This window comes from Conger conger, chromosome 11 (genome assembly GCF_963514075.1).
Source record: "Conger conger chromosome 11, fConCon1.1, whole genome shotgun sequence".
NCBI lineage: Eukaryota > Metazoa > Chordata > Actinopteri > Anguilliformes > Congridae > Conger > Conger conger.
This window is the reverse complement of record NC_083770.1, coordinates 33358398-33374199: the sequence shown is the minus strand read 5'-3', so window position 1 is coordinate 33374199 and position 15802 is coordinate 33358398. Positions and strand designations below refer to the sequence as shown.

Sequence of the window (15802 nt, the reverse complement as noted above, 5' to 3'; positions counted from 1 at the left end):
CCACGCATAACCAGACATCATCTGAGAACTCAAGTAAACACATTAGTTTTAGGGCGTTCATTTTACCTTGTTTAAGTGTTACGACCTCTTAGGCCATTACTAATGCGGTTGAATTGCCTAATTAGGACTGCACAGAGGAAGTAGCCTAACTGGGACCCTCCTGCCAACGGAGCTGTTCGCTATTTAGGATAAAAAGCACAATCTAAAAATGCTGGCGAGAAACTTCTATTTGGGGAGTATATATATGAGAATGAACGCACAGCGCCCTCTCCTCTTGTAGCCTTCCTTAACGGCTGTGATTACGGTCCAACTAATGAGGGCATGAGTGGGCTAGAGTTCGTTAAACAAACATCGATCATTCTGTCAGGTACCACACCCCCTTGCAGTTCAATGGCTGCAGGGGCTGCACCTCTACGACGTCACGGAAGAGTCGTTTAAAGCTCCGCTCCCTCAATTCTAAGAATCAAAATTGTGCGTGGTGCAATTGGTGTCTGAAATAGCATACAAGAACAGAAAATAAAGCCGACATTATCGATTATTCAGTTCAATATACGGCGAGTTCAATTTCTTGGGCTGTTGACTATAGGCAATTTAGTTAGCTTGCGAGTTAGACACAGCAGGCTAGTCAGTGAACTGAAACTTTGTATTCCAGTTTTGCCTTTGGAAATACCAATCGCTGAAGCCCATAGTCTTCACAAAGTAGACAATAGCTAGCTCATTAGCTAGCTGGTTAGGGAAGTTCCTCGCAAGTTGAAAAGAGACGACCTCGGTCACACGGATTTTGAGCATTTCGACTTCGCAGAAACAGAACTCTTCAGAACGGCAAGGTGAGCATATTTTTAATTTGTACAAATTGAAACATGTTATTATAACGCCACTTAGCAATCTGGCTATAAGCTCAAGTATTCTTAAAAAGCTATGTTTTAAAACTAGCAACTCTAGTGACTGCACGATGTAAATTACCAGCTAGCTAGCTAATTTACGGCTCAGGATCTATCTGTGTGGCGCCTGGCGCGTGGGAGAGAACAGCTTATTGCTACTCCATCCTCAAAGCTCTACGTTCCGTCTTTGAAGTTGAGTCCAGCAGCTGTTTCCATCCGGCGTGACTGGCCACGGTTCCCCATGTTCCCATCAAAAATAGCGAGGTACCCTTGCCCCACAGGCTTGTTTAAAAAGAAAAAATGTATGGCATGTGTATGGCTGGCAGCTGAGCACCAATTAAAAACTACTTTTTAATGAAGTGGACACGCAGTACAGTTATGGTCCCTTAGTGCATTATTATATGAAGGATATATTGCTGGTCAGCCAACGAATCTGACCACAGCGCAGCGTGGCGTCAATAGGCTACCACTTTTTAGGAGCCTTAAGGGTGCAGATGTCTGTGTTTTGGCGAAGAACTTAAGCTACACAGTCACTGTGTCCTTCTAGTTTGGAGCCAAGTACGCCCACGATTTCGGCATTTATCTAAATTAACATTGGATTTTAATGACCAGTTTACTGAATAGGCCTAAACATTGAGATGGCAAATAAGAAGCAAATGCATTTTATATTGACGGCAGATAAAAAACGAACAGTTGACTCCGTAAACTCAAATCCTGTTTTGTAACATTGTTCTCTTGAAATGTTCACATTTCTGTATCCTTAAGATTCACTCTACTATTATTCAGCATGCCATTGCTTAATAAAGATGAAAAACTGCGTAATTGTGGTTATGCCAAAAAATAATTATTTTTGCAATTTCGTGTTTTGGATGCAGAATTCGACCTGGTTCATAAAGTAGGCTACACGACATCAGCTAGCACGACATCATCTTGCCAAAGTAAAGGACTTCCGCATGTTTTTGGTTCCCGCCTTGCTTATTTTGCCTCTCTAACACTTAGTAATGTATTTAATAAAGCCATTAGACATGTAGGCCTATATCATTTTCCTATAAAAGCGTTTGCTATAGTGCTGTTTTGAAACTTAAGACTTGTGTTGACATCAATTATTTTTCTTTCTTTCTTTTTTTTTTTTTTTGCATTGACGTTCCAGAACAAAGCATGAGAAAAGGCTGAACTGTTGCTGCGGAACAATGGGCAGCGTACACTATAACAATAAACTCAGATTGAAATGGTTACAAAATAATAATAAACGTCGTTCACCTGTTACGTTGTTTTACTCGTTTGCAACCGTTTTTCGCGAACACCAACTGGTGACAATCGGTGCCTTCAGTGTGCTCCAGTTCAGATTGTTTTTGCACTCTGTAGACCTGATGGTGGAGATTACGTGTAGGTCGTGGTTAAACTAATCGCACATTTCATAAAGTGAAGCATGCGTAAAAAGTTTATAGGAACTGATGCCAGAGTAATGTATATTTCAATGCTTTACTTTGCTACTTTGGGCCATATACAAGACTTTAAAATGACAAACTACCAAAAATCGCCCTAGGTGTAGTCGTCAGGTGGTTAGCACTCACTTTTAAGGTGACACCTGTTTGCTCCGTTATTTCTAACACTTTATAATAATTTACCTGACGTGGGGTGGTTACAAATGTGATTTGCCTTATACGTAGACTCCTCGTTGGCACCTTATATTTATGCGCCAGGCCGCGCGTTTGCCGTTGTCTATTACCGCGACTGTCATCGCACAGTGGAGTCTCAGAGGTTGTTTTAATGCTCTGCTCTGCATAGGAATTTTTTCTCGAGCCAAGTCGGCCCACCCTTGTCTTCATTAACAGGATTTTGGCCCGACTTTAGTGAGCAAAAACATGTTTTTATCTAGCCAAATGTGAATATCTCCTATGGAAACAACATGAATGTTTAACTAAATTCCTCTTTAGTTGGGTAGTTGTGTTTTATTCATGTGTTATAACATGGTGTTTCATTAATCCATATATTCCTGTATTTCCCCAAGGCCAATCATAATGCACTTAAAATGCAATAAAAAGAAAGCATGTGTAGCAAATGAATTGATTAAAAGATCAATGGGAACACCTGGTCCGTTAATTTGGTGAGCACTGGAAAATACATTTCTCATTGTGTCCATTCACCTTTGTTGACCAACCCCTTTCACTGTGGGGCTTTTGCTGGGTAAATTCATTTGTGATGAGTAGTTAGTCTCAGGGTCGTGGGGTTTTCGATGCAAGGGAACTCCCTGTGAGTGCTCCTCAGTATCTTGGTTTGTGTTGCACACTGCCTTGGTGCGTTATATGACCACATCAGACTAGAGCAAACCGTTCATGCATTTGAATTCAACCATAAGAATACTACAAAAAAGGGAATGCAACAAATGCTTGCCATTTGTATCACAAGATTGATGCGAATGTATTCTATAACCACTAAAATTATGAATAAATATAGAGATGCTTCCTGAGACATCATCACAGACTGTGTAGACCGCAGTGAATAAATTAGCTTGTTACAAATAAATTAGAAGGTGGACATAGTTTGTACAGGGAGTCCTTCTTTATGTTATAAAAGACAGAAATCCGAAACCTATGAATTATGGAGGCATTGGTGAAAGAATTCTACATTGACAAACCGATATACTACGATTAATTTATGCAACTAGGCTCATGCATTTAAATCCAGATATTTAAACAAGGTGTTCCTAAACCCCATTTCCATATAATGACAATTATCAATTAATTTTTTGCTCACATTTTCCAGCTATTCTCCTTTTTACATTAAAACTATTGTTAGTGGTTAATGGCAAAAATATGTCTTCCAGCAAGAATTAAGAAACCTTCTCCTAGGCCGGTCTATACAGCAACATCCCTCTGGTTGCATGAATTCCGTGCCTTTTTTTTGTAATTACTATTCTCATTAAAATTGAGGGGAAAACATGGGCTTAAGAATGCTTTTAAAATGAACTGTCATTTTTTGTTTGTATTACAGATAGTGGCTTTTTCTGAGGGCATATAGCATAGTGCTGGCTGCTCTTGTGGTTCTGTCTGGCTTTGAAGGCTGACTGCATTCCATGAATCTGGCTAGGAAATTGGTGACAATTGTTAAAAAGGTTTATATGTGGGTTTAAGTAAAATTGCTTCATGGTGAGGGACATTAATAATGCCAAAAGTTCTTATTTAATTCTTTTGTTAAGCTGTAATAAGTAATGATGCCATAACTGGTGTTCTGGAAAACATCCTATTAAAATAGTTAGGGACCATAAATAGTTAGGGACCACTCATAGTTAGAGTGCTGTTAGCAAGCAACAGCACTCTCACCATGCCTCCCTGTACTTTGACAGACGGCATCACCTCTGTCTCGGCTTCATGGGGAGTAACAATTCCTATACTGTAGTCTGGGTTAAGATGATTCTATGCCTGTATTCTCTTAGTCACCAGTGTGAGCATTTTTAATACAAGTATCCTTTGTAAGGTGCTGGAAAGGTACTAACATTTCTCTTAGCCCTGGTCTTAAGGGATTTTAGCAGTAACATTCCTTTAGCACTGGTTTAAGGTATTTTTATGCCTGCATTTCCTTAGCTATTTTTAAAGAGGTTTTTTTATGGCAACGTTCTCTTAGCCTTGGTTTCAGGGGTTTTCATCAGCAGCGGAATTCCTTTAGTTACGGTTTAAATGGTTTGAACACTAAAGTTTCACCCTTATTTAGTTTAGCCTTGGAAAACAACAAACTTTAATCTTTCAGACCCATTTCTTTACCCGCATATGCAATAAAAGTGAAGAGATTTTTGTGAAATTGTCAAGTTTTTTTTGCATGGTCTGTGCTTGGTTTTATTATAGGAAGGCAGGGACACAAGAAGGTGGAAGTGAAGCAGATGTTATGAAAGTAATATCTTGTTCTTTTAGGTTGCATGGGGGCACAACTACAAACATTCAGGATGCTTGCTGATGCATCTTTTTGATAGATACCATTCTGTTGCCTGAGTGATTTGTTAGAAAGGATAGCTTACGGATACATTATTCACATCGCCATGAAACGTATGCAGTCCTATTACAAAGCTCCTCCTTTGGTCATTTGCGTGCCTTTTTACAGCTCTAAGCAAAATAATGCAGAGTACCACGTACTATGTGTGGTACACCCACGGAAATGACACAAAAGTAAGTTGCTAAGGGTTATTAAGCATTAGTTATATGTCCATGCACCAAATTAATTTCAAGTGGGGTAGCTTATCAAGTATTGTCAGAAAGCACTAGCTATATGTTTGGCACTATGTGTAAGTGGTTAATGAAGAGATGGAGTAGTCGGGTGCAAGTAGCGGGCTAAAGCTCAACGATCTCACTATGATCTTCAATGCAAAATCACATTAAAATGGCAGTCTGGCATCTCAACCGACTCAGGTGAGACTGCGGACATTTTGCTGGCAATGGTAATGCTATTCTAGCACGTCCATATTTTTTGATGGTGAGTTGTGGATATGAAATTGTCATAATGTTGATGGAAAGGCACCGTGCATGGAAAGACTAAGGTGATTTGCAGTATGTTTTCTAAGTGAATTATTGAAGTTACAAATTCTGATTTTATTGTGAAGGCTTCACCAAATCATTCAGATTTGAAATGGACTGTCCCTGCTTGTCAGAATGTGACCGGCCGTAATTCACATCGCTGATGTATTACTTTCTCACAACTGGGACTGTGGATTCTTATGATAATGCACACTGTTGTACATGCTCTATTGCTTTATGCATGTCATTTTGCACTATGAAAACCATAATTCTCCTTTATTTTAGTAAAGACCATTGTGGAATGAAATAATATGTATATATTATATTGTATATATTCTTGACCTGTAAAATGGCTTGCGGTGAGCCTACAGGCTTTGCCCACCAATTCCACCCTCTGTTTTACGCTGGCGCAGATGCTATTTTTTATTTTTTTGTTCTTGCTGCCATTTTTGCGAAAATAAATGTGATGGTAGAAAGGGCCACAGCGGAATGTATAATGCAGCCTCAGAAAGAATATTTACATTGCTGCAAATCCAAATAAAACCTTCTAAAGGAGCGGAGTCTCCACATATCGTGCTTTGGGGTTGAACTTCCCATCCGAGTTCACAGGTGTGGTCTCAGATTTTGTTTGCCTTCCTGGCTGTCCTGTTTGAAGCTGAACAGAGGTGAGGATTATGGGATCTCTTGCAGAGGGAAATGATATCCCTGTACATTCACTGACAAGGAAACTCAGGGCTGCTGCTGCTGGTGTGCATTTTCCCCCTTTTCCAGTATGGGAAAATGGTTTCAACTATCAAAGGGTGATGGTATGGCTGCCACTTGATAGAAGTTTTTGTTGGTGAAAGAGATTACACACACACACACACACACACACACACACACAGTGGAGAATGGGCTCAGCCTGGTCAAAAAGCTGTATCAAATGTGGTTAAACGAGAACTCGTGTTCCACTGACCCGGTGCTCGCTAGGGAAATGGAAGCGTCACACGCGCAAACGTTTATCGGTCCGTTTCAAAATCCAGTATTTCTAATTCGTGCTTGTTCGGAGCCTCGAAGCGCACTGTGATTTTCAGGGTAGAGTCCGCTGGGGATGGTTAAGACTGCATTACCGCCACGCTCGTCCATGCCGCCGTGGGCCTTGCAGGCGTTTTTCTTATTGTTAACAGAAAGTGTCAAACTGGTTAAACGGGCAGAGCCGCTGCTGGTCCTTTATGTTCTAAATATGGCAGTAAAGCCTTCCGTTCAGTGTACAGCAATTAATTCCAATGAAAGACGCACTCCTTGCCAACCAATTCGGCGTGGAGTAATAATGCTAATGTTGGTCTTGTGTAAAGGGCTGGGGAAGGTTAATAAAGAATATGGATTGTTGGTAACTAATGCAGTTTGATGGAATAAGAGTTTTAGCCCCAACCCCGGCGTTGATTGTGGAATGCTGTGCAAGCTCCTGTCATAGCTTCATGAGCCAAGCCATTGAGAAGGAGTTTTGGGAGGGGGTGAAGAAAGTTCAGTGTTTTAAGCCTTTTTCTATTCGCCTGGAATTCATACAGCCCACCCCCCTCCAGCACCATACTCCTCTTCTTGTTTCCTGGTAAAGCCTTCGACAAATTTCACTCCAGTAATTCACAACCCGAGGGGCTATCTGGTTTCAAATTGAAAACAGACCGGAGGCCGACGTGTTTGGGCAGGCGGGTCGTGGGCTTCGCAGGGCCTGAACGTCGGCTGCGCTCGTGGGGGCGGGGTGGGAGGAGGGGAGCGCTGTCCCAGGGAGCATTGCAGTCGTGCCGTGGAACACGAACCCCACGGTGCGTCGTTAACCCCGGGCGTGGGAAGGCGCCCGTTCGCCAGCTTGCACCCCGCACCAGCTGAAGAGTGTGGGACCTGGCCCTGAGAAGGGCGGGGAGAGGGTCAGATGCTCTTCCTGTGGCAGAATTAACCCCGGTGACTCCTGCGTGACCCCTCAAATCACAGCCCCCCACCCCCTCCTCCTCTGGACAGAACCCTGGCACTGATCTCTGAACCTCCTTAGGCCCCCTGCTTCCTGTTGTCCCCTTAAAGTGCGTAGAGGAAAGCCTGCCCCCCTTCCTTTCCTATGCTGCGGAAACAACACATGTCATGTAGGCCTCGTTAACATGCCCAATCAAGCTCCATGCATTTAACGTTGAATTTGCCCGATTGGCTGCTCCTGTTATGTCAAGAAAATGTGAAGCATACGATTCCTGTTGACAACAAAGGTGCAGAAAGTTTACACCGATGGGCCAGAATACTATGAAAATAGTATAATCTGCTTTTATGTGTTTGATGGATGCTTTCTTCCAAAGCAACTTTTTAATTGGGCCAAAGATTTTCTCCTCCTTTGATTTGTATTACAGTATTACATTTATTTGTTAATTTATTAAACAAACATAATATTTAGTCAAATAAAAAATAAAAAAATCGGTTGGTTGAAGTTGGGGGCCGACCAGCACTGGCAGTTGGTCTGAGCCTGTGACTGAGACCTGTGTTTGCAAAACGGGCGTTGTAAAAACCGAACGGATGGCGGAAATCAGGGCTGAGGTGTCCGTGCTCGGTGAAATATGTAATCGTTTTGGATTCAAATACATTTATGTGCTCAAATATTTTTTATTTATTTATTTTTTTTTGCCTGGCGCAATTGAGCCACCTAAGTGAACCAGAAGGCGGTCTTTGTACTTTTTGAGAGTATTTCATAGTTTCCGATACGTGAGACAAGTTCAGTATTTGAATCCAAAACAATTAGGCATTTGACCCAGGTGGGCTGGGTGTGTGGGTGGGCGTGCAGGTGTGCTGCTGAATGCTGGGAAACGGTTACCTGGGGCTGGGGGTGTATGCTCTCCCCTCTCCCTCCAGCCTATAGGAGCTTGCCTGCCGCGCCCCGGGGCCACTGGAGCAGAGCAGCCGCCTTATTGAATCCAGGTGTTAGTGGTGAAGGGAGCAGGAGAAATGTATCTGCAGCAGACCATTAGTGGCCAGTTTTTGGCACACCAGAGAGGCTTTCTTGTTAAATCACAAGGACACAGCTGTCGAGTTTATTAGCGAAAGGTTTGTTGTTTTTATTCTGCATCTAACCATTTTACACAGTTTGGTTTAGAGTGGGTTGATGGGGAAATGCTTTGTTAATTATTATGATGGATTGAGTAGTGTTTTGTTGTATTTTTTTTCTTTTTCTTTTTTATGAAGTGGCCTGCACACACTCCGGGCCGTTTGTGCTGGCATTGGAATACTATTGAGAATCCTACCAGGGGAAGCTTCTGGAATGTTCTTTTGAGACGGTTGGATGGAAAACGCAGTGTTGTGTGCTGAAAGGAGGAGCGAGAGAGGGGTAGAGAGACTGAGAGAAAGAGGCTTCTAATTACAAATGATGGTTGATTGCTCTCACCGGGCCTTCACGTTGCTTACTTTAATCTCAGTGCTCCTGCCTCTTTTCAATCAGGACCTGTAGTGGTTCCAGCCGGCCTTGTGTGAGATAAGATAAGAGTAGTTTTCTGTTCCTGTCGTCTGTATCTCACCTGACTGTTGTGGCCGTGTTGGCACCCAGGGCTAGAGAAAGCATGACCGAAAAGCACAGGCGGGGCCAAGCCTCATTTCAACCAACGTGTGAGTGAGCCAGCCCGTACAGTGTCATTTAATAAGCCTCATCTCCCGCGATTACTTTTTAAAGATGCCAGATAGCCTCCCAAGGAGAATTGTTTTGGAAGACAACTTTTCACTCTCACTTTTCCAAATGAAGAATGCTTTTAGCCAGAGGGTAGGAGTGCTGATGGGTTGTGGTGGCAGAAGTTTGAAAGGCATCTACCCCCCCCCCCCATTCTGCAGGATTCATTACTCATTATCCCCTATGGGGATATGGATATTTATGCATTTCGGTAATGATGGTAGAGATGATGGCCCTGCAAAGCTACTAGATGTGCCTACTGTTGCAGAACTAAAAAAAAAAAAGCTCAACTTTCTGGTAATAGACTTTTCAAATGATTATTGTTCTTCATTTGCTCACCAGACGGCCTTATCCTGGGTGGTGTTCGCGGTTTACATTTTAGCGTAGCATACATTAGCTCAGCTGGGTGTTTTTTAGTGGATTAATGCGGATAAAGCTTCTTAGTCAGGGCTACAGTTTCTTGCCTTGGAGTGGAACTTCAGCTATATACACAAGCACTGTTCAGCTTCCTGTTGACTGCTTGTCTGTATGCGTGGTCTATAATGTAACCTGTCTGTGTGGTCTCTGGGCATGGTCTGTGGTAGTGGTTTGTCTGTAATGTTGTCTATTATAGTCTGTAGAGATCATTACTCGGGTAAGGAAAAAGCCACCTGTCCATTTTCACAAAGGAGCCTGAATAGGATGAACCTTACAGCTCAAACTTAGTCTGTCTGTGAAATAAACTTCAGGCCTTTAAAATAAGGCTGTTGTATCCACCATTTCCGAAGCCATTTACTTTATATGGAAATTGAATGTTGGCCCTCAAACACCACACACCACAGTTTGTGAAAAAAAGGGACATACTTTAAAATGCATTGCGATGTCAGGGAAGGGTCAGAAGAGTGCGGTCGGCGTCTGAATCGGGTGCGCCCTCAGGCCTGGGCAGGCTGCAGTCGCTAACGTGGCCCTGTTTCTGCCCACAGGCCTGCGATGGTGAACAGCCAGGTGACGGGCCCCAGATCGTGTGCGGGCTGCGGGGGGCGGATAGCGGACCGCTTCCTGCTCTTCTCCATGGAGCGCTACTGGCACACGCGCTGCCTGAAGTGCTCCTGCTGCCAGGCCCAGCTGGGCGAGATCGGGACCACCTGCTACAGCAAGGGGGGCATGATCCTCTGCCGGAACGACTACATCAGGTGAGCGGCCCTGTGGGGGCGCTGTGCTCAGGCCTGGCCACTCTGGTTCATCCGTCTAGTTTATTACTTTGGAATTCAGGGGTGTCAAACTCCTGGAGTCCTGGAGGGCCGCAGTGTCTGCTGATGAATTTAAGTCTTTCATTGGCTAAAGAGTCCACACACGGTTTATTTGGCTGCTGACTGAAAGGAAACCCACAAATACCTTTAGACACTGTGGCCCTCCTGGACTGACTGGAGTTTGACACCCCTGGTCTAGTTGAAACGAGGGACAATGCACATTAATGAACATCATTAAATGTGCTGGTTTTAGTCGTCTGGTTAATTTCCAACTGTAGTACATAAAGGTGTTCAATGCAAGGGAAAAATCACATTAAAAAAACCGACAGTGTAAGTAAAGTAATTGTAAAAAACAAATGCCTACATACAGAACAGTTCAAACGCAATAATACAAGCATAACATGTAAATCCATATCTTATAGCAGCAGTCATGCATTGCAGCAGTTGCATCTCATGCAAACAACCAATCTGCAACCAAGCAACCAAAATTTTTTTATATATATTTTTTTAGGTAATTTGATCAATGCGTAGGCCTAATGTCTCTGAGAAATGTTTTAATATTTATTGCACACCACAGGGTTTACTAGATCTGTATGCTTATTGGATAATCAATTGCAGGATCGCGCATTACTTTGCTTGTGTGCATTCAAATGTGCTGTAGGTAACTAGGTGAGGCAATGTGATTTGCATTTAACGTGTTGACTTGGTGTCCTTTTACTGGATATCTGAGCAGAGTCATTTAGAGCCCCCTGTGCTTGGCCCTTTATAGAGAATCTCACTCTGATAAAGACACAACCTCCCTGGCTCTGTGCAAATAATTAGGGCCGTTCTATGGAGGAGCTGAATGGGTGACTTCAGTAATGTTAGAGTCTCTCTAATCTAATCCTTATTATGATGGTTGAAATTAGTTTTGAATCATCTTGAAATATAAAATTGCGATGGAAAAACCAAGATTGTGTATGAATTATATTAGGTGAAGGCTAATTGAGACTTTGAATTCAATCAATTTTTTCTGTGCTGTGTATTATCTGTCCCTCACCTCCCGCGCTGCACAGGGCAGGGTCAGTCGTCACGACTCTGAATGCGTACAGTATGAAGTTTAACGTGCGTATGCCAGTGAATGTTAATGCTCTGCAGAGCCTCAGGGTTGGTTAGCGAGGCAAAACAAGTGGCGATTGTGTCCCTCCACTGGCCTCTGCGAGGACACGGATACCCACAGGCTAGCCTTTCCCTTCTCCTCTCCTGGGTTAAGCAGCCATGTGGAGATGAACTGCCCAGGCAGAACCGGGGTGTGAAGGAATGAGTCCAGCTCTAATTAAGGAGGAGAAAAAATAGAAAGTAGTTATCACCAGTGTGACCCAACGTGTTTGTTATGTAACGGGACATTTCGGTTTGACTGTCTTCCTCATATATCCTTATTACCAGATTTCCTTTTTAATGCGTAATTGCTTCAGATTTTAGCAAACAAGCCCATTATTTTTTTTATGTCGACGTAACCGGAGATGTGTACCTAATTGGACAGAAGGAAAGCCAGGGATGAGGAATTTCACTAAGTGGGGGAGGACAAGAAAACCGCTTGCCTTGCTCTTTATCCATCAGGGTATAAGTAACGGTCTTGTCTTTAGTAACGTGTTGAGTGACAGATAGTGCTGTCATGTCTGCACATTTTGACATGATTCTTTCCAAAGAAAACTTTCCAAAAACGTTCCATCGAGCATCGCATGTGTGTATGTGTTTGTGTGTTTATGTGCGTGTGTGCACGTACCCCTCACAAAGTGTAGCGCATATGGAAAATGCAGCCTATTAAATATGTATAATACAGTTAATCAAAAGGGCAGAGCTTCGTTGCCAAATTGCGCACCATGGAGTCTGGAGTCCGATAAAAGGACAAACATTAATTAGGGAGAACAGAGTTTCTCCCTGGCGTTGCTTATTGAATTACTGTTTGAATTAAGATCAAAAATTCATTACCGTGTGCTGCCAGAGCTGGGACAGTGATAGGAAGGGGGGCGGGGGGGTGAGAGAAGAACAGAGGGAGGGAGGGAGGGAGGGAGTTTGAAACTAGCAAAAGGTACTGGGGAATGGGAAGGCGACAGTCGGTCTGTTTGGTGTCATTCTGAAAATGAGTGATTTCAGGCTCTCTGCAAAAAGCTTTTGTGTGATTCTGTTTTGTGAAGATGAGACTCCTCTCCTCATAGGAGAGATTTGACAGCAAGTCTGTTAAAACCCCATGGATGAGCTTGAGCTAGGAATCAACTCCCATCACACATTCCGATGCCTGTGTACAGCTTTGGGCTGTGGGCAGTCGTTCAGCTAACAGTCGTGTGGAGAAGCGCTTGTTTAAAGTGTGGCCCTTTTCTGTAGAGGAGTTTAAGGACGTTGTTTCCATGCTACGCACTCGAGCCCAGCTCCGTCGCTGCTTCTCGCCCTGCTGCTCCCTGCCTCACGTGGGCACAGTGGGGAAGGGCCGGGAGGCCTTCGGAGACGGGGGTGGAGGCTCGGGGAAATTGACGGTATTTGCGGCTTCGTCCTCAGGCTGTTCGGACACAGCGGTGCCTGCAGCGCCTGCGGTCAGTCCATCCCCGCCAGCGAGATGGTGATGAGGGCGCAGGGCAACGTGTACCACCTCAAGGTGAGTCAGAGGGCACGCGGGGACCATGGGACTGGGGGCTGCTCTTCACTGCGGCTCCGTGACTGTTTTAACCAGCCAGGGAAATGAGCGTGTTCGTGGCCTGAGAGAGCGGGCCCTGGCAGATGGCGGGGAAGACGTGCTCCTGGCCGTTAAATCTAAACGCCCTTATCGCAGCCCTCCCTGTGATCGACACCATTTCTACCACGTCTGGCCACATCGAGAGCGCATGCTTAAGTGCTGGTTTTGTAACGGCAATTACAGAAAGCACAGCAAGCGTGTGTGTGCGTGTGCGTGTGCGTGTGCGTGTGCGTGTGCGTGTGTGTGTGTGTGTGTGTGTGTGTGTGTGTGTGTGTGTGTGTGTGTGTGTGTGTGTGTGTGTGTGTGTGTGTGTGTGTGTGTGTGTGTGCAGACTATACATATTCATTGTGTTTAATTGTTCAGGCAGGAAGCCTGCTAATTGCATTTTGCATAGTGCCTTTGTATTTTGCATTCAGGAAAATGCCTGAGCATACATCAAAATCTGTACATCTTTACACAACTCTAACAGAGCAGTAGTTTCCTTTCCTGGGATTGGAGAAGGGTAAAGGGTGTGGGGGAGGAAGGCCCCATCCCACAATGATCCGTACAGCACGGGGTTTTGGGATGGACAGGGGCACTTTCAGAATTTCACACACTGGTCTTCCTCACCATTCCTTACTCCCCCTCCCCTCCGCAGTGTTTCACTTGCGCCACCTGCAGGAACAGGCTGGTTCCCGGCGACCGCTTCCACTACGTCAACGGCACCATTTTCTGTGAGCACGACCGGCCAGGCGGCGCCCTGCTGAGCACCCACCTGCCCCCCCTGCAGAGCAGCACAGTGCTGCCAGACCAGAAGGTAGGGGAAGGGGCGCCCTGCAAGCTGCACTCAGCGCCATGCTAATGCTAACGCTAATGCACCATAGCATTAGCATTGCGCTACGCGCGTCTGATAAAGAGTGTCACAGGTTGCTAGCGTAGCGATGCGTTTGGTATAACACACACCCACCCCCTCTTGTGTTTTAGGTTTGCTGAGGTGGCTGAGCCAGGCTTCTGCAGTGTGCCTTCACCAACACCCCTCCCTCCCACCCTCATTTTTCTCCCTGAAAAGGACCGCTCACACCTGCCCCTTCACGCCAATGCCCTGTATTCCCATCTTCATAACTATTCCCAATCTGATCATTTCCTGACATCGCTTAAAAACTTTTTTTATTTTTCAAAAATGTATGCATGTGTGCCACAAGAGGCAGGAAAGAACTGTCCAGCTGAACTGTATGAAAGTACAGCACAGTGACTGGCGTAAGCTGGATGTGCCTGGATACACCACGGGCCTGGAAGGGACACGTCGTTCACCCACCCAGAAAGTCACACGGCTAAAGGAACCCCTGCCCCTGTAACTGATATTTCAAAGACAAAACCAGTTAATTTGTAAGCATGAGGAGGGAGGGGTGGAGTTATGCTGTCATATGTAAAACAACAAGTCTGTATGTCTGTCTGTCATTGTCCCCAGGCACATGCACAATACAGGAGAAACGCATGGAACCTGGGTTTGCATTGTGTCTTCTAAAAAAAACAAAAAACAAAATTTTTTTTAAAGCCTATATAGAGTGGAGTCATTACAACACCATCCCATTCACATAAAAAATATCTTCAATTAATGATCCTAAATGAGTTCTATGAAAGTGTATTTTACGATGGACATGTACAGATATGAATAATTGGAGAATTGAGTATGGTTGTGTTTAAGAGGGATGGGTGTAGATCAGTTGATGGCAGGACAGAGGGGGTTGGAGGAGGAGCTTGGGGGGGTGGGGGAGGGGTAATGTGTTTGATGGACATCTGCACCTGGGGGAAAACTGTAAAGGGGTGGGGCGGGAGAACTGTAAATATTTTTCTAATGGTATTGTGTGTTCTATGGTAGAATTCTATTGTCTCGGTTGTAGCATCCAGTTTTCAAGTGGATGTCTGTTTAAGCTGTAAAACGACTAAATGATCAAAATCTTATTAAATAATAACAATGGTAATGAAACGCACATGTAGAACTGTTTTGTTTTGTCCAAGGTATCTCGGAGTTTGTGGAGTCTTGAGTACAGTGACTGTACAGGCATATGACACAAATGGGATTTTCTTTCTTTTTGGCTATATTTCTTTGTTGTTTGGAACAAGGCAAACATGCCTGATTACCCATAGGAATGGAAATGAGAAGCTTGAGCTCTGACCATTACAGAGGCAATTAAATGCAAGTACTCTATTGCTAATGCTGCTGCACTTGGGAGGCTGAACTTTGGTCCGATCTTGTGTTTGAATTTAATGAGACCTAATCTGCGAGCCCCGCTAATTAAAAGGGAGTGGCTCATTTTGGTTCAATGCTTAAAAAAGCAGCACCGTTAATTTTATTGTTTACCATGATGCAATTAAAATGCAGTCCAACTCCAGCTCACCCCACATGCTTATACATACTATTATTTTTATTTCACCAACTAGTTTTCCCAAACTGCAGTTTGGGGTGTTTACTTGCACTTCAGCGATGAGTGTTTAAATTGTTACAGGTCACTGGACTAAACTGTTAAATCCAAATATTACGTTACGTTTTAAACAATGCTGGGACTTCTAATCCGCTCTCTCTAAACAACCATTCATTCCTTGCCCCTCAAACAATTTGACCTGCGTCGTGGCTACAAGTCATAAGGCCACTTTTTAACCTACAATCGATCATTGTTTTATACTCCTCGTACTACTGATGTCAAAAAACGTAATGTCTAACTAATTAACGTAATCTCGACCTCCGTGGTTGATGTTTATTAGAGATCTAACCGACGACAAACCGTTTGGTTGGTTAGGCTTTGTTTTCTCAATTTATAATAGCAAAT

General features: G+C 44.0%; 1 protein-coding gene across 2 annotated transcripts; it reads left to right on the top strand.

Annotated features, from left to right (window-relative positions):
* Nucleotides 1-299: 299 nt before the first annotated feature.
* LOC133141330 (LIM domain transcription factor LMO4.1-like) lies at nt 300-14961 on the top strand. 2 transcript variants are annotated; one of them, XM_061261857.1, is made up of 5 exons: nt 300-827; nt 10019-10228; nt 12821-12917; nt 13633-13791; nt 13959-14961. In XM_061261857.1, exons 2-5 carry the CDS (start codon nt 10026-10028, stop codon nt 13965-13967), a joined length of 468 nt encoding a protein of 155 aa, XP_061117841.1. In that variant the 5' UTR covers nt 300-827; nt 10019-10025; the 3' UTR covers nt 13968-14961. The 2 variants fall into 2 exon arrangements, with proteins under 2 accessions (XP_061117841.1, XP_061117842.1); XM_061261858.1 differs by lacking the exon at nt 300-827 and adding an exon at nt 8338-8443.
* Nucleotides 14962-15802: the final 841 nt, after the last annotated feature.

Bases quoted from the DNA above. Each gene is read 5' to 3' on its own strand.
- LOC133141330 (XM_061261857.1), top strand. From the start codon at position 10,026: ATGGTGAACAGCCAGGTGACGGGCCCCAGATCGTGTGCGGGCTGCGGG. The intron at 10,229-12,820 runs GTGAGCGGCCCT...CTTCGTCCTCAG, and splicing joins TGCCGGAACGACTACATCAG to GCTGTTCGGACACAGCGGTG. The intron at 12,918-13,632 runs GTGAGTCAGAGG...TCCCCTCCGCAG, and splicing joins GCAACGTGTACCACCTCAAG to TGTTTCACTTGCGCCACCTG.